General features: G+C 39.6%; 1 protein-coding gene across 1 annotated transcript; it reads left to right on the top strand.

The window, feature by feature from the left end:
* Window positions 1–19451: 19451 nt before the first annotated feature.
* On the top strand, window positions 19452–20093 carry LOC138894230 (uncharacterized). Its single transcript, XM_070178913.1, has one exon. The coding sequence runs from the start codon at window positions 19452–19454 to the stop codon at window positions 20091–20093; it is 642 nt and encodes a 213-aa protein (XP_070035014.1).
* The last annotated feature ends 458 nt before the right edge of the window (window positions 20094–20551 follow it).

Below are 20551 nucleotides of genomic sequence, written 5' to 3'. Positions count from 1 at the left end.
CGTGATTTGAAACAAAATTATTAGTGACGGAGAGTGAAGAAAGATATTGTTTCTTATGTCTCTCGGTGTTTGAATTGTCAACAAGTGAAGTATGAGCATCAAAAATTGGGAGGGTTGACTCACAGATTAGAGATACCGGAGTGGAAGTGGGAGCGCATCACTATGGATTTTGTGTTAGGCTTACCACGGACCTTGAAGAAATATGACGCAGTCTGGTTTATTGTGGACTGGTTAACTAACTCTGCACACCTTATTCCGGTGCTGACTTCCTAATTATTCGAGCGGTTGGCTCAGATTTACATTCAAGAGATTATACGCCTATATGGAGTGCCCGTTTCCATCATTTATGACTGAGGCACACAGTTCACGTTGCAGTTTTGGAGAGCGGTGTAGTGAGAGTTGGGCATACGTGTAAAGTTGAGTATATGATTCCATCCCCTGATGGACAAGTAGTCCAAGTGCACTATTCAGATCTTGGAGGACATGCTACGTGCCTATGTTATTAATATTTGGGGTTCTTAGGATCAGTTTCTCCCATTAGCAGAGTTCGCCTATGATAACAACTTTCAAATAAGTATCCATATGTCTCCTCATGAGGCCTTATATGGAAGGAGATATTGTTCTTCGGTTGGTTGGTTTGAGTCTGGGAGGCTAGGTTGTTGGGCACTAATTTGGTCTGTGATGCTATGGAGAAGGTTAAGGTGATTCAGGAGCGACTTCATACAACACAGTCCATACAGAAGAGTTATGCTAATAGGAAGGTTCGTGATATTGCGTATATAGTGGGTGAGAAGGTTTTGCTCAGAGTTCCGCCCATGAAGGGTGTGATGAGGTTCGGAAAGAAGGGGAAGTTGAGCCCTCGGTATATAGGCCGTTTTGAGGTGCTTGAGTGAGTTGGAGAGGTGGCCTACATACTTGCCTTACCACCTAGTCTATTGAGTGTTCGCCTAGTATTTTATGTTTCTATGCTCCAGAAGTATTATGGTGATCCGTCGAATATTTTGGACTTCAACACCGTGTAGGTAGATGGAAATTTGACTGATAATATAGAGCCGGTGGCCATTTTGAATTGGCATGTTCGAAAGTTGAGGTCAAAGAATATAGTGTCAGTGAAGGTGCATTGGAGAGGTCAGCTAGCGAGGAGGTTACTTCGGAGACCGAGCAGGAGATGCAGATCAGATATCCTAACCTTTTTGAGACTCCAAGCATGATTTTAGACCCATTCGAGGACGAACATTTGTTTAAGATGGGGAGAATGTAACGACCCGACCGGTTATTTTGTGTATTGTAGCCTTGTTCGCATATTTATTGCCTCTTCTATGTTCATTTGTGGTTATGTAACTTGTCGGGGTGGTTGGTTTGGTTCTGGGGATGTTTCTTAATGAATTGGGACACTTAGTCCCAAAGTTATAAGCTTAAGTTGGGAGAGTTGACCAAAGTTTGACTATTGTGTGAATGACTCCGGAATGGAATTTTGACTATTTTGATAGTTTCGTATGGTGATTTTGGACTTAGGCGAATGTCCAGATGTTGATTTGGAGACCCATAGGTTGATTTAGTGCTTTTTGGAGAAAGTTGAAAAGTTGAAGGTTTGGAAGGTTGAGAGATTTGACTTGGAGTTGACTTTATTGATATCGGGTTCAAATTTTAGTTCCGGAAGTTGGAATAGGTCCATTGTGGCATTTGGTACTTGCATGCAAATATTGAGGTCATTCGGAGTTGTTTTATCTTGTTCGGCGCACGTTTTGAATTTTGGAATGTTCATTAGTTCATTAGGTTTGAATTGAGGTGTGATTCATAGTTTTGATGTTGTTTGGTGTGATTTAAGGAGTCAAGTAGGTTCGTGTTATGTTTTGGGATTGGTTGGTGTGATTGGACGGCGTCCCGGGGGCCTTGGGCGTGTTTCAGATAGGTTTTAGACCATTTCTTGAAGTGTTTGATTGCTGCCAGTTGATGTCTGGTTTCCTCCTTCGTGATCATGAAGAAGGGGATGCGACCGCATAGGGTGTTCTTGATGGCAGGCGAGCTATTCTTTGCATTCGTGAAGTGGTGATCATGTTTGCGGAGGGTTCGGGGCATTGAACAATGCGATTGTGCTAGGGTGCACGCATTCGCGTAGAAGGGAGTTCTGCTGGGGGGCTTCAGCTGTAAGCTTTCGCAATCGCGTAAAGCTTCCCGCGTTTGCATATTTGCAAGGTGGTCATGCATCGCGTTAGCGATGGGGAGCTCGTGTTCGCATAGGCCAATGCTAGGTCAACGATTGTTTGTGCTTTGCGATCGCGATGAAGGTCCCATGATCGCGATAAATATACCTGGGAGACTATTTAACATCTCTATTTCAAGGGTTTGGACATTATATAACATTGAGTTAGAGAGTTCGGTTTTGGGCGATTTTGGAGGGTATTTTCTCGTTCTGGATTGGAGTAAGTGTTTTTAACTCGGATTTGTTATTATTTCATGATTGTATCTTTGTTTTTAGCAATTAATTGGTGATTTAAAGTGACGAAATTGGGGATTTTAGTAATAATTTTCCTAAAGTAAAAATTGAGGATTTGAAGGTCGATTTGAGGACGGAATTGGATGAAATTGGTATGGCTGAACTCGTAACTGAATGGGTGTTCGGAATTTGTGAGTTCGACTAGGTTCTGGGGTGTAAGGTCGGGGTTGACTTTTTGATTTTGATAAAGATCAAAACTTTATTGTTTGAAGTTGTTTCCTACGGCATTATTTGATAATATTAAGTTGTTTGTGACTAGATCCGAGTCGTTCGGAGGCCGATTCGTGTGGGAAGGGCTTTTTGGAGTATTGATTTGCGCGTTTTGAGGTAATTAACATATCTAAACTTGTATTTGAGGGTATTTAGCCCTGAGAACTATACTCTATGAGAGGTATTGGGGTGACGTACGTGCTAGGTGACTGGCGTGTGTGCGTGCACCAAAGTTTTCATGATTAAAGGTGACTTTTAGGCTATTATGGGATTGTTTTGCTATCATGCCTTGTCATATCTGTGAACCCTAAAACTGTATGATCATTTGAGTTCTGATTCATGTTAGAATTCATGTCTAGGCTATGTGCTACTTGTTTGAGACTTGATAGTGTTATTCTTGCCAGTTCTAAGCTATTTGCCTTATTTGTACACATACTCACAGTCATGATTCTATATCCGTGTATGATATCTCTATCTCCGTACTTTCTTATTTGATTCCTCACATGTTGTTGATGCCTTATATGTGTAACATTGTTTAATTGAATATCGTGAGATGTGGGACTTGATCAGTTAATGACTAAGTTTGGTCCATAGAGCCGATTTGGTATTGATTTTGAGGTGACGCGTATGCCAGACTCATATTAGGCTAAGTGTTCTTGATTTGGGGCGATGCGTGCACCGAGCCTCACCATTGGGCTATGTAATTATGATTAGCGCTTGGGCATGATCCGTCCCTTCGGAGTTAGACATGCCAGCAGTGGGCGCATGAACAATATTTTATATACGTGCTTGATGATGGGCAGTGATGACAGGCATCCTTACAGTGCTAAGTGTAATTATTCTTGATGGATCTACTGTGAATTATGTATTTGACATGTAGGCATAGAGATGTACTTTTCTCATGCTAGCTGGTAAATGAGATATTTTATCTGTGTTGGGCTTTAACTGTTATATATGAAAAACATGCCTAAATTCCTGATATGTGAACGAGCTAAACATGATATCATTGAGATACTTGCTTACATAGTTTTCCTTTATATCCTGAGGTTTATTAGTTATTAACATTGGTTTCTGACTGTTTCTTCTGAGCTCGTCACTGCTTTCAGCCCAATTCTAGGTTTGTTACTTTTTGAGTACGTGGGGTCGGTTGTACTCATACTATACTCTATACTTCGTGTGCAGATCTAAGTACTTGTGGATGAGGTGATCTCTAGAGTTCTGCTACTACCGGATTTTGGGAGACTACGAGGTAGCTACTATGTTGTTCGCAGGCCTTGAAGTTCTCTCATTATTTCTATTATTACTGTCCCACTATTCAGATAGTTGTATAAGAGGATTTGGCTTGTATTTTGATATTCAGTAGTGCTCATGTACTCGTTGACACTAGATCTTTGGGATGGTTGTAGCAGTATTATGATTGTTTTCATTAGATATTGCATAATATTTCAATTGTTAAGCTCATTAAACCATGTTTATCCAATTTTACTGTGCTTGTGTGACCATTGGCTTGCCTAGCAAGTAGTGTTAGGCACCGCCGCGACTCTGGTGGGAGTTGGACTATGAATTCAGATTTGAATTTGGATATTCGTAGGAGGTTTTGGCTCTTCGTTGGTAACAATCTTCTCCCAATTTTGTTGGTCTGATACAACTGTTAACGGCCAACTTTGGCCATCCCCTTTTAAATTGATTTATTTATACTTAATAATTTACAATAATTATTTTCAAAGTATTTTAGTAATAAATATATATTTTTCATAAATTAATCAAGAATTAGTTTTAAAATTAATCACATAGTATTAACATTATGTAATTACAAACATATTCACTATTTTTAAGATTATTAAAATAATTTTTATACATACGTTATATAGGTTCCTTAATTAATTTGATAAATTATTATTTAATTTCTAGTCAATTAGATTATTATGTGAAAATTCTAAATTTAGAGTTACAATGTAGAAAATAAAGTATATTATAAATAATTAATTTCAAATAATTAGTAGTATATAATAATAATTTTAATATTTACCACATTTATTGAAAACTATTAAGTTTATTTAAATTAAATTCAAAAGGGGTTAAAAGACCAAAAGGCCACGATTGCAATTCGTGAATCAAATGTAAAATGGGCATCTTTTAAATTATTTTTGGCCCAAATGACAAGCCCATTCCGAAATATACCCAACCCAAACAATCCCATCTCATCCCTCTTGGCAATCCTTGCCATCACTTCTCAACCAATCAATGCTCGCCATGTCACCTGTCTCCAGCACATACAAAACAAACACAAACCATCTGGGCCGTCCATCTCTTAAATCAACGGCCCACGTTTTAAGCCTATTTCCTCTTTAAATTTCAATCGCCCAAAGATTTAATTACAACCATCCAATCAAAGTAATCCAACGACCACCGATTTTCCCTATTTAAATCATTTCTAAATTCATATTCATCAAAATGATTGGAGCTGTTGATCAACAGATCCAACGACTCCCATTCCATCTAGCTATCTTAACTTAGAGACAACCCCTATTCCCTCCCCAAACCCTAATCATTCACTTGAAGACTCAGCCGCCCTCATTTCCCTAAACTCTCTCTTTTCTCTCATATGTCTCTAGCCCATCAATCCCAAATCCTTGCACAAATTTGTGCAAGATCACACAAATCAAACCCCAAATGTTTAATCTGCCTCCTTATCCGCGAATCTGCTATTTTCCTCTTTCAATAACTCAAATTCAAACGCCCAGTTCTGAAAACCTAAGCTCAAAATGCCATTAATCTGATTTTCCTTATTTTTTCAAATCAAACATACAACACATCCTCAAAATCCCTGGGCTATGAAACTTGTTGTTTTCTTTCCGTTTCACTTTTGAAATTTCAAAAGCCCCAATTATGAAATCACTGGCCAAAACATGAAACTTCAAATCCTGTAATACTCTGTCAAATCAGAGCATGCATGGAACTATCTTCAGAGAATCATCATGAAATTCTATATCTAGAGGTCAAACGCAGTGACCTCTAGGTTTTAGGGTTTGTCCGTTGGTTCGTAGTTTTCAACAATCGATTACCCTCATCTCAAGTAAACTCAACATTGTTTTCCCCATGTGTCCTCTGATTTTACCACTACTTTGCTATCATCACTCAACTATCGTCATCCTCCACTATCTGAATTGAATCCTTTGAAACCCTAGAGCCTTAAATGACACTATAAAAAGGGGTCTTCAATGCTCTCACCTAACACACACAAATACGAGCACTATCAACCTAACACTGATAGCACCTAAGAAAATTTAGAGTTCAAGAGCCTAGGTTTTCTTAATGTTCTTTTCTTTTAATTTTCTGAGTATTGTCGCTGGTTCAAACTTGAGGCTCCTGGGGTCTTAAGCAACTGAGAAAGCTTTCGATTGGTCTGCTGCCCTAAAAAAGGTCAGCACATCCCTCATATCTCTCTTTTTTTCATCTCCTTTGAATGTTTCGAACATGTTAGTTATATTCTCAGGATTACAGTTGTTTTATGGTGTTTGTGATTAGCATGTTAGTGCTTATGTTCTGATTAGTCTAATATCCATTTGTGATTATTTGTCCTGCTTTTAAGTCTTTAATCGATGGTTGATTAAGCCATGAAGGGATTCTTGTTGATTTTTTGTTTCTAGTTTATAATATCCTACATGTTTGAGTTGTAATGTGACTTGAATGATTGTGCATACTTGCCTAAATCCTACAGTCTTTCACTGATGATTCTGCAGCAACCTTCACCCCTATATGTTACTTCTCTGTATTATGTTAGTCCTGTATTTAAGATTATTGTTTGGTAACCATGACTGAGATGAATCTAAAAGTGCTTAAGTTTATATCATCTACCCTTTAACTTAAACATGAAGCTCTAAGTGTTTATATGTTCCTATATTCTATACTTATGTCTATTAAACTGTGAAGACCATTTCTGGTTGATCATTATGATATTCTCATTCTCATCTAGATGTTGTTGTATCTGTTAACTTAGTTTGTTTGAATCAAATTTTCTTATCTTCATGAATCCCATGAAGTTCTATTTGTACACATATGTTACAACTAAGTTATCTTTCCCTCTTAACACAATCTTGATCCTATCTCCTTTCTTTGTTATAAATGGCTGATGACTTGTTAATCTGAACTTGGTTGTTTTCTTGATTAGTTAACATGTTCAGCTGCACATCCAATCCAAAACTTACTTGGTATAATAGCCCCTGTCTCTAATCCTTTTAGGTTATCATTGGTCTTTGAAAAGATGACATGCATTTTATTTTTTAAGACCGTCTTCCCTAAAAATAGGACCTAGTTTCTCTGCTATAACCAAGTGATAATTTGTGAAAGCAGAAGCATGATCATTTCATACTTAGATACTAATCTAGACTTAGGTTTGAGTTAAACCTATTTTAATGGAATGCCTTTCCTTTATCTGTAACTCTTTCTCCAAATGTCATGCTTAACCTGAGTCTATAAATATATAAAGCTTCCCTGTCTGTATGAAGCTATTGTTCACTTGAAGTGTTCTTATAACTAACTAGGTATTGCATATTCCTGTTTAGTTCTTGATTTCATGTCTTGTCCAGAACCACCCAGTCCTTTCCCTACTGTTAATTTGAAATCAAATCTGATCCTTAAATCTTATAAGGACCTTTGCTGATGCTATCTAAACATGATAATTTATTTGAATCTAACACTATTAGGAGTATGACTCTGTTGAAGTCTTTAGGGATTCCATGTTTTAATCTGGCAACTTGCAGACCTATTGAGAGAGTTGATCTTGTTCTAGATATCTTTGATAACCTTTGTAAATGGTTAGTCATGACTGTGTTATCTGAATCTCCATTAATGACTTTTAAGGCATTAAAGTAGTATTATCAACCTATGTATGTGCTAGAAGCTAATCAATTAATTCACATTTGGTTTGCCAGAAACAAGAACATCTGAATATGTTGAGTTGTTGCATATATGACCCTGTATAGCTTGCCTTTCTTTAGAATATGTTCTTCTCTAATGTTCAGACGTTTATACCATACTTGTGAGGTTTTTTGCTCCTCGCCTAGGTGTGTTTGAAAGTTAGACCTTTAAATTCACTTGATATATGTCTGTTTGGTAGACTATATGTTCTTATGTTAGGAGGGAAAGTATATTTTTAAGGTAAGTAATGCTATAACATGTAGTTTACATTGAAAGGGCCTCATTGGCATCTAAACATGTACGGAAAACATGTTGTTAGTGTTTGAGGGTATTTGGGAGTAGAGTTTAACTCTAGGTTGGGCTGTTCTCCCCGACACAAGCATTGCCCTGGGCCTTGAGTCCCTTGGGAACTTTGAAGTGTCGGATTATTCAAAGGGAGCATTGAGCTTGGGTGGAACTTCCTCCTTAGTCCTTAATGTATTGATGCATTTAGTTCTTTAGGGGTTTAATGCTTAATGACAACGAAATATTTTCAATGTGAATTATTTGCCGAGTAGAACTACCACATTAATATAATTTCCCACATTATTCAAATTATTAATTATTTTCTTGTTCCAATTATTTGTCAATATACATTTCTTACATGTTTATGTGGGGCATGCTTCTAATGACCTTCTTTCTTTTTGGGCATGTATACATTTGGGCCTACTGAGTTCCTAAGGGACTCAGGCCCAAACAAGCTTTGCTGCATTTTTGAAGATCCAGTCGGCTATAGCCGCACCTTTTAATTATTGGGCCTACCTTCTTGAGGCTCAACCATCAGAGTCTAGTCCTCTCTCCCTTACTTTTTTCGTTACTATTCATTGCTTCCATAGCCTAGTTTCTTTCTTTATTACTTTCGCCTACTGCCTTTGTCATTTTATCATATTTCATTGTCATGTATTTAACACTCATATATTAGATTATGTGCTTTACCTTCATGGTTTAATATCAACTGAAACATAGGCAAACCTTAACTAATATAGGATTTAAAGAGAATTAGTTAGTAATTAATCTTTGCTTCGCTAATTATAATTTCTTCATCTTGTACACTCACCTCTCTTAATGATTTTTTGAAGCCCAGGCTCTAACCAAAAACAGCATCCCATTTTCAAAAGAAGTCAAGAAAGAATCTCTGGTGTTTTTTTACTAACATGAAATGAAACCAGATTTTTCATAAAAACGGTACTGCCACCCAAATGAGTTTTCAAAGATTGCTCTTCTTCAGAATTTTAAACCAAGGTACATTTAGAATCATTCCTACAAACATCTTTTAGAATTATACACATCTATTCTTTAAGTTAATTGCTTCCATAACTTAACAATCACAAGCCTTAAAATATGAAAATACTTTCAGAACTCTCTTAGCCTTCAATAACTCTTTTATAATCTCACATCCTCCTCAAGCCTCACATCCCTTATATACACACCCTTAATACATAGTAAGCCATGCCTTAGTAGTAATTAAGCATAGTACAAATAACTAGTTCCTAAAATATTAGTCTATGTCCTATGGAGCTACCTCAGGTAGATGTTAAAGGATGCCTAACACCTTCCCCTTAGAAGAACAAGAACCCTTACCTATAATCTCACCGGTTTGCAGACCTATAAGGAATATGACTTAGTAATTAAATATGTACCCTAATATACCTTTAAATATTAGGTGGCGACTCTCTTTTATCAACAATAGAGAAACTACAAGTTAAATCTTGTCTTGACTAGTACAAAATAAGGTGCAACAACATGACAACTCTGCTTGGGATACTTCACACTTAGGTTCTGCCCTTAGGAGACTTAGACTAATTGGGTATCTAGATTTGTTTATACCTTGCTTTGATTATAGTTGAAATTGCAATTACACGCTTACCTGCTTTGTTTGATTTTTATAATTATTTGCTCTTTATGATTATCATGCTTATTGTTGCTACGCCTTTGCCTGTTACTGCTTTATACATTGTCATCACATTTCTTCCAATTGAGTATTGGTTGTACACTATCACACACAATGGCATGCGTGGGTTGTCTTTTACACCCCTCCAAACCTTCTTTTCAAAACTCTCTAGTTTCAGAGAATGGCTTTGTCAGGTCAACTGACATAACTTCTCGCAACCTTCAGTCCAATTCAAAAGTAGGAAACATTCTACTCTAGTAAAATAGGTCATATTGCATAAACTTTAGGTGAGTCGGTCCTTGGCATCGACACACAATTAGGAAAGCCACCCTAATGTCAATGGGTCGTGCACCCAATGACATAACTTATATGGAAATACAAACAAACATGACAAGATACTTAAAGAACCGAAGCAAACACTTACCCAAATATCTTTCTTTTACCTACCTCAGAAAATGGAAATCAACCAAAACATCCCTGAAATCAGCATGGTGATGGGAGCACCACATAAGTTGAAACAGTAGTGGAAGAATATTCATCGGGAACACGGAGATGAGGTTCGGACCCACCTGGGGTCATTAACTGCATTGATGAACATCCGAGAATATAGGGTGATCACTCGCCTGTTATTAGAATTTTAGGATCCGGCTAAAGTGGTATTCAAATTTGTCGACTGTGAGTTAGTATCGGCATTAGATAAAGTCACAAGATTTGTGGAGTTGCCGTTCAACGAAAGAAAGCCAGTATTTCCAGTTAATGTGCCTGGTTACTGGTTCTTGGATGCCTTAGGCCTTGCCAACAACACAAGTCTCAGAAGTATCGAGGACGGATGGGTGAGCCTCGATAAGATGTTTGACTAATTTGGGCACCGTGAAGGCTACGAATGGTATTCAGGGGAGTTTCAATGTGATCAAGCAACGTGGGAGAGTCTCAGTCCTATCACTTTCACAATAACGCTGTTCGGATTGTTGGTCTTCCCGCAGTGAAAGGGCCGTATCAATATCAACCTGTTACTAGTGGTCATAGCAACCTTTCGTGGCAATCTTTAAGCTAATTTGGTGTTGATGGTGTTAGCTGAGATGCTGAGAGCTTTGTACGCATGTGCACGAGGGTATGATTTGTTTGAAGGTTATAACTTGCTGCTTCAGATTTGGGCTACTGAACATTTCTTCCAGCGAGAGGCCACTATCGACTAATTCGTGGGTGTCAGCAATATGATCCGCAGCCACAATGAAAGAATGCGACACTGGATCTCCCCACATGGGCAAGAAGAATGGAGGGAAACGCTGACCAATCTGACAGGAGAATGGATAAACTGGAAACTCTCTTGGTTAGGTGGAAGGGCAATCTTGAAGACTTTTCAGAAATACTTTATTGAGTTGATGCAACTTAAAGGCATTCAATCATACTCACCCCTATGGGTCCTCAGATAGTTCGGGATGATCCAAGATGTGCCCCTATGGACAAGGACAACACTATACGAGGATGAGTACAATGGAAAAATCCTAATTCCTAGGATAAAAAGGCTGCAAGAAGAGTGGAATGACCTGGTAACAATGCCTATGAGTCAAAACTAGTAGTGTACTTCTAAGTATTACGTCTGGATTAGAGAAGAAGGAGAACTAACCCGCCGAGCAGAGAGGGTATAGATTGGTTAGACGATATGATGGTTGCTTTGTAGATTTATCATGAGATCCTACCGTTATCTTATGACCACGTCAATGCATCATCAGGTGGTCCCAGGATCCATTGACCACATGTAGCCACCTGTTGAAGACAATGATCGGGTAGTGGAGTGCATCCAGATAAAATCAAGCACAGAGCCAGAAGAAGATCCGGAGGAGGAGTCGGAATTAAATGATGATGAGGAGGAGTTTGAGAAAGACCCGGAGGAGGATCTAGAAGAGGAGCCATAAGAAGAGAAGGATATAGGAAACGACTCAGGGGATGGTTATTAGAATTTGTTGATTTCCCCCTCTTTCTCGCTTTGTACCCTTATCCCTAATTTTCTCTCTTTTACTTTCCAAAAGGGAAAGTTGTCCAGGCCCATGCAGTTCTATGAAACAATGATGTAACACTTATTCCTGCTTGTATCAATCCAAATTATCAATGAAAACAAACTGCTTCGGATCTAAATGTGTCAAGTCTAAATGTCTGTCAAATATCTACTCATTGCCTACCTCCGGCAATGAGAGGTCCCCATGAATTCTAGGAACGCGCTAGCTGTAATGCACGAATTATCTGCTCAGTGTAATTTCCTGCTCGTACAAATAAAGAAACTAACTCTTGTTCCTTCTCTTTTCTTTCTTCTTACTTTTATTTGCTTTATTATTACCCCTAAAAAGAAAAGAATTTGGTTTGTGTCGACCAAAACAGGCGGAACTACCATACAATCTAAGGTCAAAAGGAAAGATATTAGCCGCAAAAGACCCAACTGAACATGCTCTGGTCATATCCGACAGCACAAGGCGATCGGGGGAAAACGACAACACTAGGAATGATGAACACTTCCTCAATCACCTTGATTTCCTTCTTTGGATTTATTTCCTGACCACTTTCCTTCCACATCATGCCAAAATAACCACTCCCCAACTTCAACTCCCACCACTCAAGTAATACCTCCAGTAACCCCCGCTAACCCACCAAATCCCCATATACACACCCCTTACGTACTACAATACAGTCAGACATCACAGAACCCCCTATTACCACTAATGCAACTACCCCTCCTCGTGAAGGAGTCACATTCACCACTAACCAGCACATACCTGTGGCACATGCTACCCATGAGCGGTATGTTCCTCCTGTATATGCCCTTTTTGAACCTACCTTTACAATACCTATCACGATCAGGGTGCCTTATGAGATTGACCAATACGCCGAGATGGAGAGAGAAGCCAGGTGTAAGGAAGAAGAATCAGTATCTGAGCAGTTGCAAATGTTGAGAAGGCAAATGAAGAGTCTCCAAGTTGCCCAGGGAAGTGAAAGTTTGGACTATGAGGATATATGTATTCATCCAGATGTGGATATGCCAACAGGCTACGAACCCCCAAAGTTCGATATCTTCAATGTGACGAGGGACCCTCACGCGTATTTGAGGGCATAATATGACAAGTTAGTCGGAGTGGGGAGGAACGAGAAGCTAAGGATGATGTTATTTATAATAAGTTTGATGGGAGAAGCATTAACCTGGTATACTCGACGGGATCCGCGAAATTGGAGAACTTTGCAAGATATAGCGGAGGACTTCATGAATCATTTTCGATTCAACACCGAGATCACTCCTGATCGGTTCACACTAGTGAACCTGCAGAAAAAACCATTTGAGTCATTCCAAGAATATGCACGACGGTGGAGGTCGAAAGCTGTCAGGGTGCAACCTCCACTGGATAACAGTGAACTAATCAAGTATTTTATCAGAGCCAAAAAGGGAATATACTTTGAAAAGATGATGGGAATGATGGAATAGAATTTCCCCGAGCTGATCAAGATGGGAGATTTCTTAGAAGAGGGAATAAAATCTAGTAAAGTACAATCCATGGCAGCACTGCAAGTGGCCAGTAAGGCCATCCAGTCAGGGTCAATCAGTAGCGGAAAAAGAAGAAATATGAGGTCTCAGCAGTTGTCCCTTACTACCAACCCAACCCACATCACTGGAGCACATCTTATTCCCCAAAAAATCATTCACCACCACCCACCTACGCTCCAGTCTATAATACCCAGCCATATTACCACCCTCAACCACAATACAACCCTCCTCGAACCAACAACAACCAAAACCCACAACAACCATATGCTCTTGTCCAAACCACTACTCACCAGAACCAACCTACCTATGCACCACGCCCTCATCCCAAATTTGAAGAGAGGGGTCCTAGAGCTTATGCCCCAATTGCTGAGCCTCTGGCCCAATTGTTCGAAAGATTGAGAAGAGCAGGATTGATACACCCAATCAAAGAAAGGGTTCCTGAACATCCCACCAAGTATTTTGATGACACTAAAATATGCATGTACCATTCTAATGTGCCTGGGTATGATATTGAAGATTGTTTCAAGTTAAAAAATAAAACTGAAACCCTGATCAAGAGCGGAGCCATTCAGTGCACTACGGCACCACATAATGTGAAACGTAATCCACAACCAAATCATCGAAACCAGGGAGCTAACATGATAACATTAGATGAAGAGTATGACCTAAAGTGAACAATTATCTGTTACAACCCAAATTCGCATACCATAGATCACGCCGTAAGTTAGTCGACGTAAATCCAGGAAGAGATTATCTTTGAGATAATAAGAAGTTAATCCTATTGGTCTTAGATGATACAAGGGTGTATAAGAGTGGTTAACAAGTATTAGAAGTTAAACGAATCAAGGATGTTGTAACCCGTATTTTCGGGTAACACTAGAGGTAATTAACTGTCCCAAGAGGTCTTGTTTTAATGTATTTGAATCATATAATATCCGTATCATAAGTCTTGAAGTCAAGCGAGTTATGAAACAAAAGTCGATAAAAGTTGTCGCAACTTAGGTTTATAATTTTACTTAAACTTTAGGTCAAATGTTACTACATTTTTCTCCCAATGTGCTTGGAATTATGGGGTGATCTACCTATCAAATTGAAGATCTATGAGTATAGTTTCCAACGCATTAAACCGTTCATCGATATGATCTCGGAATAGAGAGATATTTGTGTTTTCGCGAGAGTGCACCAAGCTGCTCTCTATGGGGCCCACAAAGGCGGTTTAAGACATATGGACATATATAAGATACCTCAACCCCGTTTTAAGTCATTATTTTTCAGTATATTCAGACCTTATAACCCTAAAAACAGTCTCTCAAGGATCTCTCATGATCCAAGACCCAAACAAAGGGCAAACAACACAAATCAAATGTCGGGAATCCCATGGCGCTAGTAAGTTTCTTGTTCTTCTTGTTGTTGCTGATTTTTGTGTTGTTCCAGCTCGTGTGGGAGGTTGTTTTAAGTGTTTTATGTTCTGTAAATACACCTTCAAGTTTTAATATCAACCCTAGGTGATTTCAAGTCTTCTAAAGTAATTCTAGTGCCGAAAAACCCGAATTAATTGCTAGTTTCGCTTCCTTGTTCTTGTGGCAGAATTGAAGGGATATTTCGTGGAAAATTAAGGTCAAATTGGAGTTTTTATTTCTGTTTAAAGGTAAGGAACCTCTTACTCTATATATATTTAAGATTATCCAAGTTGTGGCTAAGTCGTTGAAGCTAGAACTTGTGAAATATATATCGAAAGGCTTGGTAGTAATGTTGTTAGTTGGTGGACTGTTTTGGAGGCTCAATATGATTATTAATGATGTTGTTTGGGCTGTTTGGTGATTGTATTGACTTGTGGGAAGTCATATAATTAGGGGAGGTGCTGTCCGTTTCATCATAAAATAGGTTGCGGTCGATACATAATAGTTACGACGCTTAAACGATAATGATAGTGTCATTTCTCTTATTGTAGACTAAGGAGTCGTGACATTTGCATAGCTTGAGGTTGGGCAGTATATACAAGGTATGTGAGGCTATCCCCTTCATTCTTTTGCACGACTCCGATTGTACATAATGTAATGAACGAGCTCCCAAAGATACTCTACTCTTAGAAGCTAGCAGTACTTACATTGCTGCCCTTCTTATGAAACGATTGATATTGATGTTACTTCTCTTATTCTTATATTATCAATGTTGTTGGTAGTTCCTGATTCTTATAAGATTCTTGATGAAGAGTTAATCCTAATAACGTGTACGAAGGATACCGACCTTACGTCACTCCGAAAGGTTCAAAATATGATTCCAATGAGTCCAGCATGCATCATATATATGTATCTATTTTACTCTACCGAGCCGCGCTATAGTTGGCCGGGTATGGCACCTATTGTGCAACCACTGATCAGTTGGGTTTTACCGAGCTCCACGTGGCCGGGTACGATTCTACCGAGCCCTATGATGGCCGGGTACGTTTTACCGAGCCTATTACGGCCGGGTACGATATGATGATGGTGATGCCCACAAAGACGTATGTTTTAAAAGTTTATGTATATATATGTATGTATCATGTATTTCATGTCAGTAGCCCTCAGAGGTACCCAAATGTCACAGGTTGTATATTCTCTATCCCTGTTTACATTACTGTTCTCACTTATGCTTTCCTGCCTTACATACTCAGTACTTTATTCGTACTGACATCCTTTTTATTTGTGGACGCTGCATGTCATGCTGCAGGTCCTGATAGATGGGTAGACGTAGCTCCCCCACCACAGTAGGTTGTCCAGTTCAGCGGTTATTGGCGAGATTTCTTCTCCGGACTTGCCGTGGTCTTGGTATGCATTTTTGTTATAGACATTATGGGTATGTCGGGGCCCCGTTCCGGCAATATTGTAGCACTTATGTTCCTTTAGAGGCTCATAGACAGGTGTCGACTTATGTATGGTTTAGAATGCCTTATCGACTGATTTTTGTTGTATAGTCTTTCATGGCAGCATGGTAGCTCGTACCTTATATATAGTTTCTTGACAGTCTTGTCGTCCCATGTTATGTATGTTCATGACATTATCTTTCATTGTTGGATGTTCATGATCCATGTCTACTATTTGTATTGATATTGTCGGCCCTTAAAGATAATAAGAAAGGTTAGATAAAATGTACGTTGGTGCTCGGCAAGTATGGCCCGGGTGCTAGTCATGACCCTCCAGTTGGGTCGTGACATTATCACTATAGGAAATGCAGAAACTGAAAGGATCCCTCCTCAAAAGGCTTCGATCATTACAGTACAACTAAGGCCTACAATTACGGTTTAGACTTATCAGCAGCCACATGCTGTTGTTACAGGAGACGAAGAAGGTCGGGAGTACAAAACCGTCCCATGGACGTACCAACAAAAGGGAAAGGCCAAAATGATATACTCTGCCGCAGCCCATGGTATGACTAGATCTGAGGATGCTACACTCCTGAAGATGTCAATCGAGGAAACCCAGGGAGAGAACAAATTCCAAGGAGGAACATAACAGATCCAAAAGCCGCCAAGGTTTGGAAGAGAATGTCCAGCAAAAAGCTAGAGAAAACCCGAGCACAGATATCAATCATGGATCTATTAATGAGCTCCGACAGTCATAAGGATGCCATGTTGAAAGTACTAAGTGGGGTAAGTGTCCCAAGTAACACCACTAGTGAGGTGTTGGCCGCGATAATTGGGAAAATGATCGAAGCAAACATGATCACTTTCAGAAGAGAGGAACTCCCTGTCGAAGGCGCAAGTCACAACAAGGCTCTTCACATCACTATCAAATACGGGGACAAAATAGTGTCCCATGTGTTGGTCGATGGCGGATCTGAGGTCAACCTTTGGCCACTATCCACCCTACGAGAGTTGGGAATTCATTTGAGGGAAGTCAAAGAAAGCCATGTAAGAGTGAGAGCCTTTGATGGTTCGCAAAAAGATGTTATCGGAGAAAGTTATCTAGCCTTGCAAATCGGGTAGGTCGATTTTCCGATATTGTTTCAAGTAATGGACATCTCTTCTTCCTACAATTTACTGCTGGGTAGGCCCTGGATACATATGACAGGGGACATGCCATCCACCTTGCACCAATGCGTAAAATTTGAATGGGGGATGTCAGAAGATCGTGGTTCATGGTGAGTGGGGTCACTTCTCCCATTTGGAGTATGCTGTTCCATTTATTGAAGGGCTGGACGGAGTTGCCTTCCATGCTGTGGAAATCATGCAGACTACCGAGATGAAGAAAACTGAGCAAAACTTGGGAATGCAGTCGCCGTATAGATCCAAGATGGCTATAAGGGAGATGATAAAATATGGATACAGTCCAGGAACATGGTTAGGAGCAAAGTCAGATGGAATCACAGGGCCAATTGAACATAATGGCAGAAAGGAAGGGCTGGTATAGGATATCACCCTCCGGAAGGGAAAGTTTGAATCGTTAGCTTCGGGAAAAAGGTTTTTTTGCCAGAGCACGTTGCAAGTTTGGGACAGGGTTCAGTACCCGAAGATGATATCATCGACAAGATAGGAAAGCTGTTCGTGAATATGATTGAAGAATGCCGTAAAGGAACTAACATCAAGACACCGACTATAAGGGATGCCGAACCAGGGGAAGAGCTGCATAATTAGATCGCTAGTCCATCTTTGGTTTGCCGGGAGTCTTGGTAGTATGGAACTATAAAAGTTTTCTTTTGAAAAGAGCACAGTCAATTGAGGCATGTACCATGTCTGCACCTTTTTGTCATTTGCCTCTTATGAACGCTTGAGACATTCCCCTTTTGATGAAATAAAAAGAATCATTTTTTTCAAATATTGCAACTTTATTTACCACTTTATTTATACTTAGATTTTCTTTTCAGTAATCAAACCGATAAAATACCGTGTTCCACGATTATGACATGTAACGAAACCGTTAAGCGCAATGACCCAGATTACAAGGAGTATGACAAGAGCATGATGCCCGACAATCTCCCACAGGAGATCGAGCTATTGGAGAGTAAAAAAGCCCAACCTCGAAGAAATAGAAGTGGTTAATATTGGAAGTGAAGAAGATGTAAAAGAAACCAGGATCAACATTCACCTAGAAGCCGAGCAGAAGGAAAAAATGATTGAGATCCTCCGACAGTACATCAATGCATTTGCATAGCCCTATGATGACATGCCGGGATTAAGCACCTACATTGTTTCGCATCGACTACCCACCGATCCTACCAGACCGCCGGTCAAGCCGAAACCTTGAAAGTTCAAACCTGATTTAAGTCTGAGGATAAAGGAAGATGTGACCAAATAGATAGAAATGAATGTGGTAAGGGTCACCAACTATCCAAGCCATTTGGAAAACATCGTCCTAGTACCCAAGAAGGACGGAAAGATCAAAATATGTGTAGACTACCGAGATCTCAACAAAGCTAGTCCAAAGGACAATTTCCCCTACCAAATATCCACATCCTCATCGACAAATGCGCAAAGCATGAACTGCAGTCATTTATTGATTGTTTCGCTGGATACCATCAAATCTTAATGCATGAGGAAGATTCAAAGAAGAGAACTTTCACTACGCCTTGGGGAGTCTACTGTTATAGAGTTATGTCGTTCGGTCTCAAAAACGACGACGCTACCTATATGAGGGCCATGACGACCCTCTTGCATGACATGATTCATAAGGAGATTTAAGTGTATGTGGATGACATCATCATAAAGTCTCTAAAGAGCTAGGAGCACTTGGACAACTTGAGGAAATGTTTCGAACGCCTGCGAAGATATAGTTTCAAGTTGAATCCAGCAAAGTGCATGTTTGGAGTCCCTACTGGAAAACTATTGGGCTTCATTGTAAGCAGGAAGGGGATAGAACTGGACCCGTCGAAAATCAAGGTCATCCAGGAATTACCGCCACTAAAGAGAACCGAAAGATGTCATGAGTTTCCTGGGCAGATTGAATTATATCAGTCGTTTCATAGCCCAGTCTACGGTAATCTAAGAACCCACTTTCAAGCTGTTGAAGAAAGTTGCTGCCACAAAATGGACGGAGGAGTGCTAGAAAGCATTAGACAGAATCAAAGAGTATCTTTCAAGCCCGCCGGTGTTGGTTCCCCCCGAACCAGGGAAACTATTATTGTTTGTCAGTCTTGGATAACGCCTTCGGCTGTGTGTTGGGGCAGCACGATGAAACTGGGAGAAAGAAGCAGTCCATCTATTACTTGAGTAAGAAGTTCAAGCCATGCGAGGCCAAGTATACCCTAATAAAACGCACTTATTGTGCTCTAACTTGGATTGATCTGAAGCTAAGGCATTACATGTTAGCATATGCCACACATCTGATATCTCGGCTCGACCCGCTCAAGTACATCTTCCAAAAGCCGATGCCAACTGAAAAGCTAGCTAAATGCAAATTCTCCTCAGCGAATTTGATATTGTGTACATAACTCAGAAGACTATCAAAGGACAAGCCTTAATCGACCACCTCGCCGAGAATCTAGTGGATGGGGATTACGAACTGCTTACCACGTATTTCCTCGATGAAGAAGTACTATTTTCCAGAGAAGATATTGCAGAATCATACCCTGGGTGGAGAATGATTTTTGATGGAGTAACAAAGTTCAAAGGAGTCGGAATTGGGGCATTCCTAATTTCGGAATCTGGACAACACTATCCAACATCGGCAAAGATAAGATTCCCTTGTACCAATAATATGGCTAAATACAAAGCGTGCATTATTGGGATTAGAATGGCAGTCGACATGAACATCAAAGAACTTTTGGTCATAGGAGATTCCGATTTGCTGAAATACCAAGTCCAAGGGGAATGGTCCACCAATAATGTCAATATACTGCCGTACTTGCACTGCGTGAAGGAGTTGTGCAAGAAGTTCACAAAGATAAAGTTAAAGCACGTCCCTAGGATTCCTGACGAGTTCGCCAACGCCCTTGCAACCCTATCATCTATGATTCAACATCCAAATAAGAACTACATATGTCATGACCCAAAACTCACTATAGGCTGTGATGGCGCCCAATGTCGTCGTTAGGCAAGCCAACAATGAACTACCAACTTAATTATTCTCAAAATCGTGAATTTTATTAGATAAAGAAATCAACAAATTCAAATCATGAAAACTTAAAATTTTAACAGAATAGATAATAAAAGTGTGTAAGTGCTAAGCAAAATCACAAACAACTTCTAAAACATCCCAAAACCCAGTGTCACAAGTGCATGAGCATTTACTAAGGAGTACAATAATAATACAACATCTATCTAGAATGTAAATAAGACATGATAGAGTAAATGGTATGATGGAGACTCTGTGGACTGCGATACGTAGCCTGGAATGCAGCTCACCATAAAGTCTCCTCAACAGCTGCGCCTATGTGCCAAGATGACCATCAATTGAACCTGTCAGATCCTGCATAATTAGTGTAGAAGTGTAGCATGAGTACGTAAATCAACGCGTACCCAGTAAGTATCTATCCTAACCTCGGAGAAATA

Source organism: Nicotiana tomentosiformis, chromosome 6 (genome assembly GCF_000390325.3).
Source record: "Nicotiana tomentosiformis chromosome 6, ASM39032v3, whole genome shotgun sequence".
In the NCBI taxonomy this organism is placed as follows: Eukaryota; Viridiplantae; Streptophyta; class Magnoliopsida; order Solanales; family Solanaceae; genus Nicotiana; species Nicotiana tomentosiformis.
This window is presented reverse-complemented; position numbering and strand designations above follow the sequence as displayed.

Coding starts and splice junctions, on each gene's coding strand:
- LOC138894230 (XM_070178913.1), top strand. CDS start 19,452: ATGCAAATTCTCCTCAGCGAATTTGATATTGTGTACATAACTCAGAAG.